The sequence below is a fragment of the Wyeomyia smithii genome, chromosome 2 (genome assembly GCF_029784165.1).
Source record: "Wyeomyia smithii strain HCP4-BCI-WySm-NY-G18 chromosome 2, ASM2978416v1, whole genome shotgun sequence".
Lineage (NCBI taxonomy): Eukaryota > Metazoa > Arthropoda > Insecta > Diptera > Culicidae > Wyeomyia > Wyeomyia smithii.
The window spans coordinates 57997055-58009576 of record NC_073695.1 but is presented as its reverse complement, the minus strand read 5'-3'; the positions used below and the strand labels follow the sequence as shown (position 1 = coordinate 58009576).

The 12522-nt window shown below is 39.0% G+C and overlaps 1 protein-coding gene across 11 annotated transcripts in view; it reads left to right on the top strand.

The window, feature by feature from the left end:
* The window catches only part of LOC129723213 (high affinity cAMP-specific and IBMX-insensitive 3',5'-cyclic phosphodiesterase 8), a 202008-nt gene that overhangs the window by 169753 nt on the left and 19733 nt on the right, over nt 1–12522 (top strand). For 9 of the 11 annotated variants that reach the window (XM_055677277.1, XM_055677276.1, XM_055677275.1 and 6 more), the window contains 10 exons: nt 1874–1930; nt 2131–2330; nt 5912–5971; nt 6266–6323; nt 6501–6599; nt 7562–7672; nt 7953–8122; nt 8180–8579; nt 8639–8846; nt 8913–9058. In XM_055677277.1, coding sequence (XP_055533252.1) covers nt 1874–1930; nt 2131–2330; nt 5912–5971; nt 6266–6323; nt 6501–6599; nt 7562–7672; nt 7953–8122; nt 8180–8579; nt 8639–8846; nt 8913–9058 — 1509 coding nt within the window. Of the gene's footprint in view, nt 1–77; nt 618–763; nt 931–1010; nt 1348–1463; nt 1526–1873; nt 1931–2130; nt 2331–5911; nt 5972–6265; nt 6324–6500; nt 6600–7561; nt 7673–7952; nt 8123–8179; nt 8580–8638; nt 8847–8912; nt 9059–12522 lie in introns of those variants that run through there. The other 2 variants (XM_055677272.1, XM_055677273.1) reach the window with 2 other exon arrangements.

The following is a 12522-nucleotide window of genomic DNA, read 5'->3' as shown; positions in this document are numbered from 1 at the left end:
AAATTGGTAAAACCCATTCTTTTCCTGAATCGAAATATCTACATCCATATCATTCCGATTGTAGCAGTTACGAAGGATCGACTGCAGAAAAAGTGATACCATGTAATATTCGGAAGCCGGTTTCGTCTCGAAAATGAATGTGCAACAGTTGGCCAGCTGATAACGCAAAGACAGTCGAAAAAGTTCCCTATTTCCGACTATAATGGACGGGTGCGAATCGTACGGTTGCTTTCGTATAAAGACCTTATTCAAAAAAACTACTATCGGAAAAAGTGTCGAATCGTTGTATAAGCCCTCGGCAACCGGAGTGGACGTGTTGGACGTGAAGAAGCTCGAAACCATACCGATTGCAATGGCAGAAGCAACCAACGAGTCGCTTTCCCTTCCTCGTGCGGACGATGATGCGGTGTCTCTAGATGGCGGGGACGATACATCGATACCAGATTCGCCGGTCCAGTTCCGCAGGAAGCCACTGCTGGACAACGAGGACCACTTGTTCTCGACGGATGACGAGGATCTCGACAGCGGGTACACGACGGCTGGACCAGAAGTGCTAGAGCTGGTCAAGAGCCTGGACCAGCGGGCGCTGCGGTTGAATGAGATTATCGTGAAAAATGGTAATAATAGGAAATAGTGCGTGTGCGTGCATTCGGTTAATTCTAATGGAATCGGTTCTCGTATTTCGGGTTAGGCAACGCGTTTCCTGAGATACGAGAGACGATGTGTCTGTAAAATGTCAATACTAAAAATCGCTTTCGTCCAGATAAACACGGTACACCCAAAGCGTACACGCGTGTGAATGCCAATGGTTCTGCGTTTCGTCCTCGCAGCCTGGAGCGAATTGCTGCTAGCAACAACCGACGCTTGCACCGACAGCGCGTTTGCAGCTTGCACGAAATCGTTGAAGGACGCCCGCTTGACTTCGATGAGGTAAGTTTACTACAAGCCATCTAGTTATCCTGTTTTTGCAAAGGGAAATGTCAAGTTTACGAAGCGTCTCGATCGGTCGCAAGTTCTCTTTTTACAAAAGTGTTTTTTCGTCGAAAACTCGAGCCAACATGCAGTCAGAATACCGTGTGTCTAAGATTTTAATTCGGGTATTGAGTGCCCGCGAGCGGAGACGGTTCGATACGTTCCGCATGCTTCCGCTGAATGCAATCAACCCACAGTTGAAACGGCGGGTGATTCACGATTTTGAAATACAACTGTACGAGTACGAACCCGGGTACGATTGGATACCACCGGAGACGGTGTCTAATCCTCTTCTGAGGGTTATTAGTAGCGGGTTGGAAAGCGCCACACGGGAGAAATCGTTGCTGTATGAAGGAGCAAGCATTGGTTCACAATGTTGGAAATATTTTTTTATTTTAATTATTGTTCTATTATTTTATTTTTCCAATGAAACGTTGCATTGAGATATAACAGTGTTAACTCTAATGATAATTTGATAATTCAATTTTTAGCTAGTGAAAATAGTATAATTCATTCAAGCTCAAACATATCTGAAGACTTATTCACTGAACAGGTACCAGAAAGATATAATATTGTTAATTAAAATATGTTGTAGCAGTATCCAAGTTATACACGCAGCCTTTAAAGCTTTCTGTGAAGGGCTTAAAAGTAGTTCGCTTATTTCTGTTGAGCCTTTCGGTATATGTTTATGTTTTGGCTTGCAGCATAGATAGTCGATAGTGATTCTCTACACTATGCTGAAAAAAAAACAGACAGGAAAGTTCTTCATTGTTGGTCAGTGTGAACCCCATCTTTTTTGCCAAACGCTTGTTGCAGTATAGATTAATTCTTCCGCAGTGCTAACCTTTTTTTTTTTCGTTCTTTCTTCCCATTTCATATTCGTGCACCATCAACTTCGCAGAGATTAATATCGGATTTAAAATTTCCCAACCTGTTGCCACCCAACCCACCGATCAAGGTAAGCGTAACTCAGCGCCTGGCCTAGCAGTGTACACACAATAATTGCCGTCATAATCGGAAATCTCGGATTATCGCTAATTCGCGCCGCACCGCGATCCCATCCGACGCCATCCGTTTAGCGCAGACCGCGCACAGCCAGCGAAACAATTCAATCGTAAATCTTTACGTTCCATTTGTTCCCATTATCTTATCCAACAGATTTTAATAGCATTTTGCAAAAATGACCCCGTGTTCGAGGCGCTGGTCAGCGCCAGCCATCGGCTTAACTTCGAGCCGACCTTCGTCAAATCGCCCGAAGCCGCCCTCGAGGCATTCCAGAATGCGACCAGCGGCGGCCATCACATCGTCATCGTCGATGCCCGACATCCTCGGATCATCGAAGCGGACGCCCTCGGGAGGTGAGTTGTTTGCGTTTTAAGTAGACTGACACTTTTCGCTTTTCCTGCTCAACAGTCAAAACAAAAACCATTGTTACTTTATCAGTCAGTGTAAAAGTCTGGTTACGTGTAGCTTATCTTCGACTTACGTTTGATTCATTAGGTAATTACTTGTTTTTACTAATTCAAAATGAGGATAAATTGCTGGAAAACTCATATTCAGAACGCAGTTAAATTGCAGATTGAACTAAAACTACCACAGTGCGGGTTTTCTTTTGACACTTTTTCCAAGTTTTTCAACTTAATAAAATTCTAACTCATATACTTCTGGAAATTTTAAGCCATTCAGTAGGTCCTAACTAACATAACCTTGGAATATAACTGACAATAAATTGTCTTCTAATAACCTACCTCTAATAAAACTAAGAAATAAGAGGAATGGAAAGAGAAATAATTTTCGCACGGCTATTAAAGCTTAATCGTGTTCTGACAAGCACGAATGAGTGGTTTTTGAAGACAGCCAAATAGAGGAAAATGCATTGTTTTATCCACATGTAGAAGACCTGCGTAGCCGCAAGGTTACAGAGTCCGCTTTGTCAAGAGGATGGTCGTGGGTTCGAATCTTAATAGAAAAATCTTAAGCATGGGTTTATTCCCTATCAGGTTTCCCAACCACTTACCTTTCCTTTACATCTAATTCTTCAATATCTTTCACAGTGGTACGAGAGCTTAAAATCGTGAACTTACTTCATTAACTCTTTAAACATTGGTTTCGTTGACATATATCTTCAAAAGATATTTAGTTAATAAAAAGCCTCAAAGACTAAAAACAAATTTTAGCTTTAACTTTTCAATCTTACACTTTAGAAAAATGGTGTCGTCGGCAAATTTGTAGATAATGTTGTAACAAAAAACTTTGCCGAAGACCATGTTTCTCCTAACTCTTCTTGTTTTGGAGATATAACGTTTTGTATTCGACTAGTCCTTAAAATGAGATTTTTTTTAAATCTAAAAACTGTAGTATTTAGAAGGCAGAAAATATATTTGTATATTTTCCAAACACACAACTTTGTAGAAAACAATAATTGGTTTCGGTTTTCAAAATGTCCGGTTGAGGTCGGGTTTAAATAAGCATAATCATAAGATAATGATGTCTAATATCATGTTTTTGTTGAATATGAATGTTTAATACCACTCGTGGTTCAAAGTTCGAAAGCAGCCCTAAATTGGTGTAAAAAATTTACCCAAAAAAATCTCGGGTGTGGGTTTCCCAGTTTCGGGTTCGTGTTGGGTTCACGTTTGACAAAAATAAAATTTTCGGGTTCGATCCGACTCCGGAACGAAAAAAAAGTTTCGGATTCGGATTTCAACGGAAAAAAACATTGGGTTCGGGTCCAGTTTGAAAAACATCAAACTCGACCATTTCTACCGTCTGCTAGTTTTTGCTTCTATGCGATCTATATAGCCTTCTAAATGCTACAGTTTTTCAGATATTTAAAAAATCGAGTGTTAGGGACTGGTCTAATACGAAACGATGTATCTCGAAAACTGAAGAAGTTAGAGGAAAAAAACCTTCTGCAAAATTTTTTGTTATAACATTGTTTACAATTTTGCTGAAGACTTCATTTCTCTAAAACGTCAAACTGAAAAGTTAAATTTTGCAGCGCCTCTAGCGGCGGAGATACAAACTAAACTTTAAGCTTTTTATTTATTAAATATCTTCTGAAGATAGTATGTCAATAACACTTTCGGAGAATGCTTAACTTCCGGAAGGCCGCACGCGAGGGCGTAGAATTTTTTTCTAAGTAAGCTAACATAATTAAATTACCTTCCATGAAAAATATATCAAACTCAATTTTCTGTCCTAAGCCCTATTTAAAATTCCAAGCGAAGTGAAAATCTCATACAAAATGTTCATGTTTTCACGCCCGTGAAAAATGCAACCTGCGAAAAATTTCACTTCGCTTGGAACTGTAAACAAATTCGATCTAGCGAAATCGAGGGTTGTGGATCTCATCTTTTCCACTTTGGTTTACTTTTTTCACGTATGCAAACGCTAGTGAAAAAAGCAGCAGCAAGCGAAAACTTGATTTTAAGTGCATTTATATTCTGTCAGTTGCAGCCAATTTTTACTTCGCTCGGAGCGTAGACTCGTGAATTTCGCTTCACTTAAACTGCAGGCAAATTCAAAATGGCGCCATTGTTATGTTATGTAAAACGTGTTCTAACTCGGGAAAATTTAATTTTGCATCCTAATACATCAAAAAATCATAGAAAGAAGCCGAAGTAGAAGAAAAAGTAAATTTCTGTTACACTGTGTAATTGGGTTGTTTAGCTATATCAGTTTTTTACATCATCTGAAAGATCTGCATTTTCTGAGTAAAACGTGATTTAAAAAAATTTTCTATCGTTGTCCTTCGCTTTTTAAATCAAGATTTAAAACTGCTCGAAATCGCTACAATGACAGTTCGCCCATATAACAACTGTCATTGTAGCGATTTGGAGCGAATTTTAATTCTTCATTTAAAAATCGAAGGATAATGATATAAAGTTTTAAAAAATCACGTTTTGCTCAGTAAATTACACTCTTTCAGATGATATATAAAGATCGGAAATCCGTGAATAGCTAAACAACCCAATTGTAACATTTTAGCTGGCGCTCAGATTATTGTAATCTGTCCTAGAAATTTTTTTTTCAAAAATGAGGTAGTAATTTGCCTAAATCGAAAATAAACAATTTACTGCACTGGACAACTTTCTAGAAACGTGGAGTCTCCTGAAAAGTCGGTTCTGGAATCTTCGGCCATGATAGAGGGTAATGCTCTAAACGCCGGTATTTTTAACATAACTTGTGTTTTTGTTCAATGGCGGAACATCTTCAATTTTAAATTTAATCGAAACACTCCCAATCAAGCCAGTTGATAAATGTTAACTGGTATTGAAGGCTTTGAATACAACATAACAAGAAATGGAATATCAAATAAGAATTTAAAAGTGGTTTCCGACAATAACGTAGTGACCTTATAGTTCGACCATTTTTTTGCTTTTCTTCGTTTTTTTTTGCAAATTGATCCATGCAAATACTTTGCTTTTATAATATCCTTTCCATGAAAGTCCGTGAGAGAGAGGGAAATTAACTCAGATAATCTGCTTTATAATTAACCTGCTTAGAAGTACGAAAAATATATTTAGCAGTAAACTCAGTCAGTGACATTCCATTGGTAAATAATAACAAGGTGATCCGGCAGAGCAGGGTTCGCGTTACTTACACCTTTACTTTGCTTGCGCCTACTAATAGGCAACGACGGTGCTAACGCGCTCGAAAACTCAAAGCTTCGCCTTACACCATCTCGATACTTGCACCACTGATTGCAATAATCCAAGCTGAATATCAACTTCGTAAGGCAAACCGAGATTTGCTAAAGAAGTATTCAAGGGGGGGGGGGGGGGGGGGGGGCAAAATTCAAAATCAATACGATGATATGTCTCCTATTGCGACATTTAAAATTTGAACGGTGTTAGAAACTGTTACTTTTCTCATTAGGTTAATTGCTGCTCAAGTATAAAACACTTTTGATGTCAGTTTCTTATCACATTTGCAGGTCTATACGAAACTCGAAAGGAAGTCAGCATACCACAATGGTTGCAGTAGTGAAAAAAAGGTAAAAACTTCATGGTAATTCTAACCGTACTCTAATGTTTCACTGTCATTATACAATTAAAAAACGCACTAAACGCAACTTTCCTGCTTGAGCCCATAGCACCAAAATGATCGAAAGTATAATTCTATTTTCAGTATAAATTACATAACATACATTTGCATACATCTTGATCCTATCTTTTATGTACTAAACGCTCTATTCAAGGTTGGAGTATTCAACAAGCACACGTTTGGCATTTTAATTTTTCCCAGCTTCAAAAGCCATTTCAATTGAGTTCTCATTTTCTCGTTCCAGTGTATTCGAAAAGGACGATACGGCTGTAATGTCATTGCTGGATGTTGGCTTCAACCGGGTAAGAAGCTCTTACTATAAGCACATTCCAATGCTTCATTTCTGTGCACCGGAGAAGTTTGGTTGCGGTGCGACGAAATGCGCCTCGTTAGCAATGCGCTTGGCTTTGGATAAAGTTTTTCAACTTTGAACCGAACCTAATTCACCCAGAATTTCGTTTTCTTCCCTTTCCCGACAGTGCATAATAGAATCACCACACGTATCCATTTGCTCTTCGGAACTGCGACAGATTCAACACTCGCTGGTCCGGCCGCAGAATGTGATATCCACGCAACAGGTTAGTATGACTCTGGTAGTTTTTTTATGAACGGAACTAATCCTTCCGAAAATCAAGCCAAACGATCGGTAAATCTAAATCGATTGTCACGTCATCAGTCCTTGCATAAATACTACCGATTTCAATGCTCTTCACTCAACCGAAATATGACGCAAATCTAACACAAACAATAGAAGCTGCCACGGCAGATCAGTGTCCCCCCTGGGGAACAATTCCCAGAGAATATAAATAATCTATTCGCGATAATGACATAGAGTTTATCGCAGCACAGGGGTCACACATCCAGCAGCCTTTTCATTGAACCAAAGCGTGATGTGTTGACCCTCTTCATAATTTTGTTCGCGTTCTGTGTTGAACATTTTCTAAAGCACTTTATCCGGCATCCGAGCATGACAAATATCCTTTCTCGGACTACATAGTAGTTGCTCAAAAGGTCCGACAGTTTTGAACCTGAAAGGTGACACTGGAACAGGTGATAATGTATGACACCGAATTTAGTTTCACGACCGTTTTGTGCAAATATTGTGTCCGCGTGCTTCAGCACGCATATCAGCGTGATGTATTGAAATAAATTATGTTCAAATACATTATCGCCGCGTCATCAACACCACCAGCATCCTCATCATCGTTATGAAGGATGTCATTCAAGTTGTCACCACACTGCACGGACAGACTTGTGAAAACGAATCCGCTTTCAACAAGTAGGTAGGCGGTTATTTAATCATTCAGACACTGGATTATTGATCTTCCTTTCGTGCAGAAAGGCAAATATGTATGAGCGGTATAAAAACTCTTGATTGGTGCATAACAGTGCTCATCAAAAAATAATATGATAATGGTGTCTGGCAGTCGGTTGACATACCGTGAAAATTTTGAATTAAATTCAATTTTTCGCTATGGGTCAAACAGAAACTGCAGAAATTTAGCTCATTTTTTGTATCTTGTTTCCTTATAATCAACAGGCTTTATACACAGCTCTCCATCGTTCACGGGAAGCGATCATTATCACTGACGATACGTTGCGAATCCAGTACGCAAATCGGGCAAGTGAAAGAGTCCTGAACATGAAACTGGTAAGTCTGGTCGATTCACCAAACCTGTTTACTCTAATCTCCCAGATGGTCTCGAGGTACGATGCTGGCCTAACAAGCCAGTCGTCGTAGGTTCGAGTCTCGGCTCGGGAGAAACGTTAGTGTCAGTAGGATCGTAGCGCTAGCCTCGCAATTGTCCTGTAAACTAAATAGTCGGCTGCGAAGTCTGTGTATAGATAAACTGAAGGTCAAGCTCGAATCGGAATGTAGCACCAAGGCTTTGCTATTTGTTTACCCTAATAATCTTTACACACACTTTTAGGACGAAATCGTTGGCAGATCTCTCAGCGACATGGTGACGGCTGATATTAGCAACATTTTATCTCATACCAGTAGACATAAGGATTACGAAGGGTACATCAGCACTCGTCGAAAATCACAGGAAACGCTGCATCTTCACGTCCGCGCCGTACCTGTCTCCTGTATAGGAAGGTTCGTGTATATTGATACTTAACCAGTACGCTGACACTGTTTGCTATTTCCATTCAGAAGTCCCACCCATTTGGTTCTAATTTTGGAATCGCCTGCTGCCGGAACCACCCTGACGGCACTTGCCAGCGATGCCTTGCAAACGCTTCCCCAGGGCAAGGAGATGGCTCGAGGTTCGCTGCATTCGATTCGACGTGGCAGTTTTGACGTCCGCTCCATAGCTTCCGACGGTTTACGCCGTACCAGTTTGGCCAAATTGTCTCAGCTTCCACTGGAGGCACCTATCACCAAGGTTCTAAGCTTGCTAACTCAAGTTCAGGAGAGTTGCTCCCATGAAGAGGTTAAACTACTGGACCGGGTGATGGAGTTTCTCAAAAGGGAAGGACTCTACAGTCCCCAGATGAAGGAAATGCGCACCGAAGATCCGGTAGCAACGGACCTTATAGGAGCGTTGTTGACGGTGCGTAGTTGCCTGAAGAATAACTTTGTTACTATTAAAAGTCTGATTACCCCAAGCAGCAAGGACCTACAAACACAATATCGTCTCGGAGAAGTTCGAACGATTCGATCATTCGAGGCGGAGGACGACCGTCCACCGGCAGCATCGTGTTTACCAAATCCAGAGAATCTTCACAACTGTCCGAATTACTAAACAGTGCATTGGCCTGGGATTTTGAGATATTTAAGCTGGAAGAACTGACGGAAAAGCGACCGCTCGTTTGTTTAGGTGCGCTAATCCTTCTACTTCTAACCAATTATAAAAAATTGTTATAATTTATTCGATATGTTGCAGGTCTTGAACTTTTGCGGAGATTCGACGTTTACAATACCTTTTGCTGTGATGAAATGACTTTCAAACTATGGCTTATCAAAATGGAAGAGTATTACAAGGCAGAAAACACATATCACAACAGTACACACGCCGCGGATGTGATGCAGGTAGGTGCAATGTTTTTTTTTTTTTTTTGCTCTTTTGATGTCGCGACTTGGTTTTGTATCAAAGCTTGCCTTCCATAAAACCTGATATTTAATTTCCCATTGCTATGGGGATTCTTATGCGATGCTTCATTGTATTCTTTCTTGTTATTAGCTTTTAAAGCTAAATTAATAACACGATGGAAAGATTTTTTAGACCCATGAGTTATTTTCTAAAAGGGAGTATACATCTTTGCGTAGGCTTTATTCAAAGCATTGTAGCTCAGAAACCGTTGGTTTTATAAGAAAACTGTACGAGAATGAATAAAATGAAATTTATAATGCCTTATTTTTCCTCTTTGCGCGATACAACGATTAAATGTATTTTTCTATATTTGGACCGAATTGTTACTCTTTGTTGTTTCAGAATTTACATGAATGTCTGCTTTTTCAAATTCAAGATCTTTTCGATTTTATATTGACCAAAAAAATTAGTACAAATATTTAAATGCTTTCTTTTCTAAAAACAGTTTTTTTTGGTAGTAAATGACGATGGAAAAACCTAAATTAATCCACCCAGCCTTTCTCATTCAAACTTATTATTTGTAAAAATAGATTTACATGAACGCTTCAATCCAATAAATGTGTATTCACTTTTTGGGTTGTAAAATAATGATGTTGTAATAGGAGGAGGAGATCTGGCATCTCTGCCCAGCAGTTTGGATAGTTTATGTGGTGCGTGTTTTGAAGGTGTTTTTTAATGTTTAATCTTGAAATCAAAGTGATTGTTGATGTTAGAAGGCAAAAATGCAGAGTGACGTTGCTGTGTGAAGTGAAGAATAGGTTAAATCATCGAATCATCGACAGGAATTCGATAAAGTTTAGAACTGCTTTCGGCCTTCAAAAAGTCATCCTGCAGTAGCTTCATGGAAAATATAACGAGGGATAAGTATCATGTTGCAATATGTTTTTGTATCTGATAAAAATTTCGCTAAAGACTTAGTTAATTTTTTACCGGTTTTACTGCTGTTATTGCCATGACCTGTCTTATAGAGTAAAATTGGTTATATATAATACAGTAATTGTTGTCAAGTGGTAGTGGCGGCAGATTTATTCAAAATGCGCTTTTGATGGAGTAATTTCAGATTCCCGTTATTTGAACTCAGTAATTACAAATGCGCAAATATTAAGCAGCAGCGCGCCCCTCGATTTGCAACTCGCTGCGATCGCAAATGTCTCTCTCTCACGCAGGATCAGGGATGCCGGTTTTGCACCGATTTCTTTTCAGTTCAAACAACTTATGAATAAGCGAGATGAATACTTTGTAATTTCGAGCAAAAGCATCTGGCATCTTTTCGCAAGATTGATCCGATGTAACCTGAATTCGTTTCTTTCCGCACAGACTTTCAGCCCTCGTACTGTCTTTGTTGTGAGTGGGAAAAAGATAGTGAGAACGTTTTCGAGTCTTGCTCTCTTGCTTTGGGAACCCCTTTTTTCTCACTCACTGCTTCGACCGGTCGGTCCATGTCAGAAAATGATTTTCTCTCTGATGTGTAATAGCAATGGATGTGAATGATGTGATGTGAGATGTGAAATAATCTGAAAAGTAGCAACAATACTGACACAGAAAATAATTATATCGTTCGGATTGACAAGTTAAAATTACGTGTAAGGCGAGTGTGCGGTGTTTTGCCCACGGACAAAACGAATTTTCATAGTTTTGTTTTGTTTTGTATTGAAACTTGTGAGGCATATATGAAAGAATTGCTTGTGTGATAATATCCTGGAAGATTAAGACATAAGGGCTAGTATATTTTAGAAAACGCAAGTGTATTTTGTTCAAGATGTGTATTTTCAGTTTTCAGGTACAGCAGCGGATTCGATGGGACAAACTTTATTTATTTCATCTCAAAGCGACCGAATCATGAACACCATACACTTTAAAATAATTTGAGATTACATATCTAAATGTTGGCTATTTTTTGACTAATGTTGTTATACTAAGACAATTTGGATGATTAGGCTGGGGTTTTGTAAGTTAGCATAGAACGAATCTAAGACAACAAAAGTAAATAAGATTAGACTTGCATTTTACAATAATTGAAACTTTATTTTTGGCGTTTCTTTGTCCTACTGGGTCAATGCGGATCTGTACAGAAATAGAGAATCGATATAAAGAATAAAGCGCATGCGGTGTGGGGCTTGAACTGGCAGATTTTACGGTGCGCCTCGGATTTTTTTATTTGTTGGGCTTTGGATGCACAGAGCATGTCAGTTTTGTGCATTTGGTAGGTGACTGAGATAAATGTATAGATTGGAGTATGTTACAAACTTTAAATACCCAACGCTGTAAGTTGGACGTTTTATAACCAATTGGTAGATGCGTATTCAGTAGTTGGCTTTCTAGAGATTTGTGTCGCCACCGTGTTGTTTAGACTAACTATGCTGGAAAAGATAAAATTGTACAGTTTGATAAGATGGGAGTTATTAATCTTCAAACACGCTCACTCTTACAAGACAGAATAGGCAGTTTTACAATATAGTTTAAAAAATTTGATAATTTAATATTCGCACACGACTAGTATTTGATCGTATTGCCTACCATGCCCAAACTGGTCGGTTACAGACATTTTACCCAGTTCTATGCTTTTATTTCATGATTTTTCTAGCTTTTGGACAATTGTAATACACATTAACAATTTTTATTTAATTGAACTGTAACCGTTATGGTCGGGCTGACGAAAGCCCACGACTAAATTTTGATTGCGATTGTTTTGGCATTTTTTAATGAACTTAACACTCTGTTTTATTCGATATGCATACTTGCACTTTTCCTAATTTTTAGGCTTTGAAGGCATGAAACTCTGCCAGTTTCCATATTCAGTAGGTATCTTAGTTTATTTACTTAAAAATGACATCACCAAAACTTCCGGCATCGGTAGTATTTGGCATGCCGTTAATTTATTCATTTTTATTACAAATCCCCTAGCTTTTGACAAATATTACTATACAAAAACGTTATTCAGTTGCGCTGAAATCATGTATGGCGAAGTGACGACCTCAACGACATTATCTTTATTGTGATTAGTTCGGTGTTTTGTGATTTAATTTGGAACTAGCATATGTTTCATTTGTACAAGTTTCACAGGCTTCGAATTCATGCAACTTTGCCATTTTACAGATTAGATTTAGAACGCGTCGAGCCTGTTTTCGCAATAGGCGGTCTGTCGGGGATTTCGCGCGCACTCTCGTGGTTGTGCACAGTATGCCTCTTCGAGTACGACGGCTTTACCTTTCAATGATCGCACGGTGTAACAGTGAGATGTTCGGGAGGTCTTAGAGATTCCGTCCGACTTGTTTTCTATTTAGCACCAACTCTCGAAAAATTATATTACAAGAGAAAAAACGCATTGTAGATCTTATATCCTCTAAAATTGCGGTCGGCGTACAGTTTCCGAATAAAGTTTAACGTCTTACGAAATAAAGCT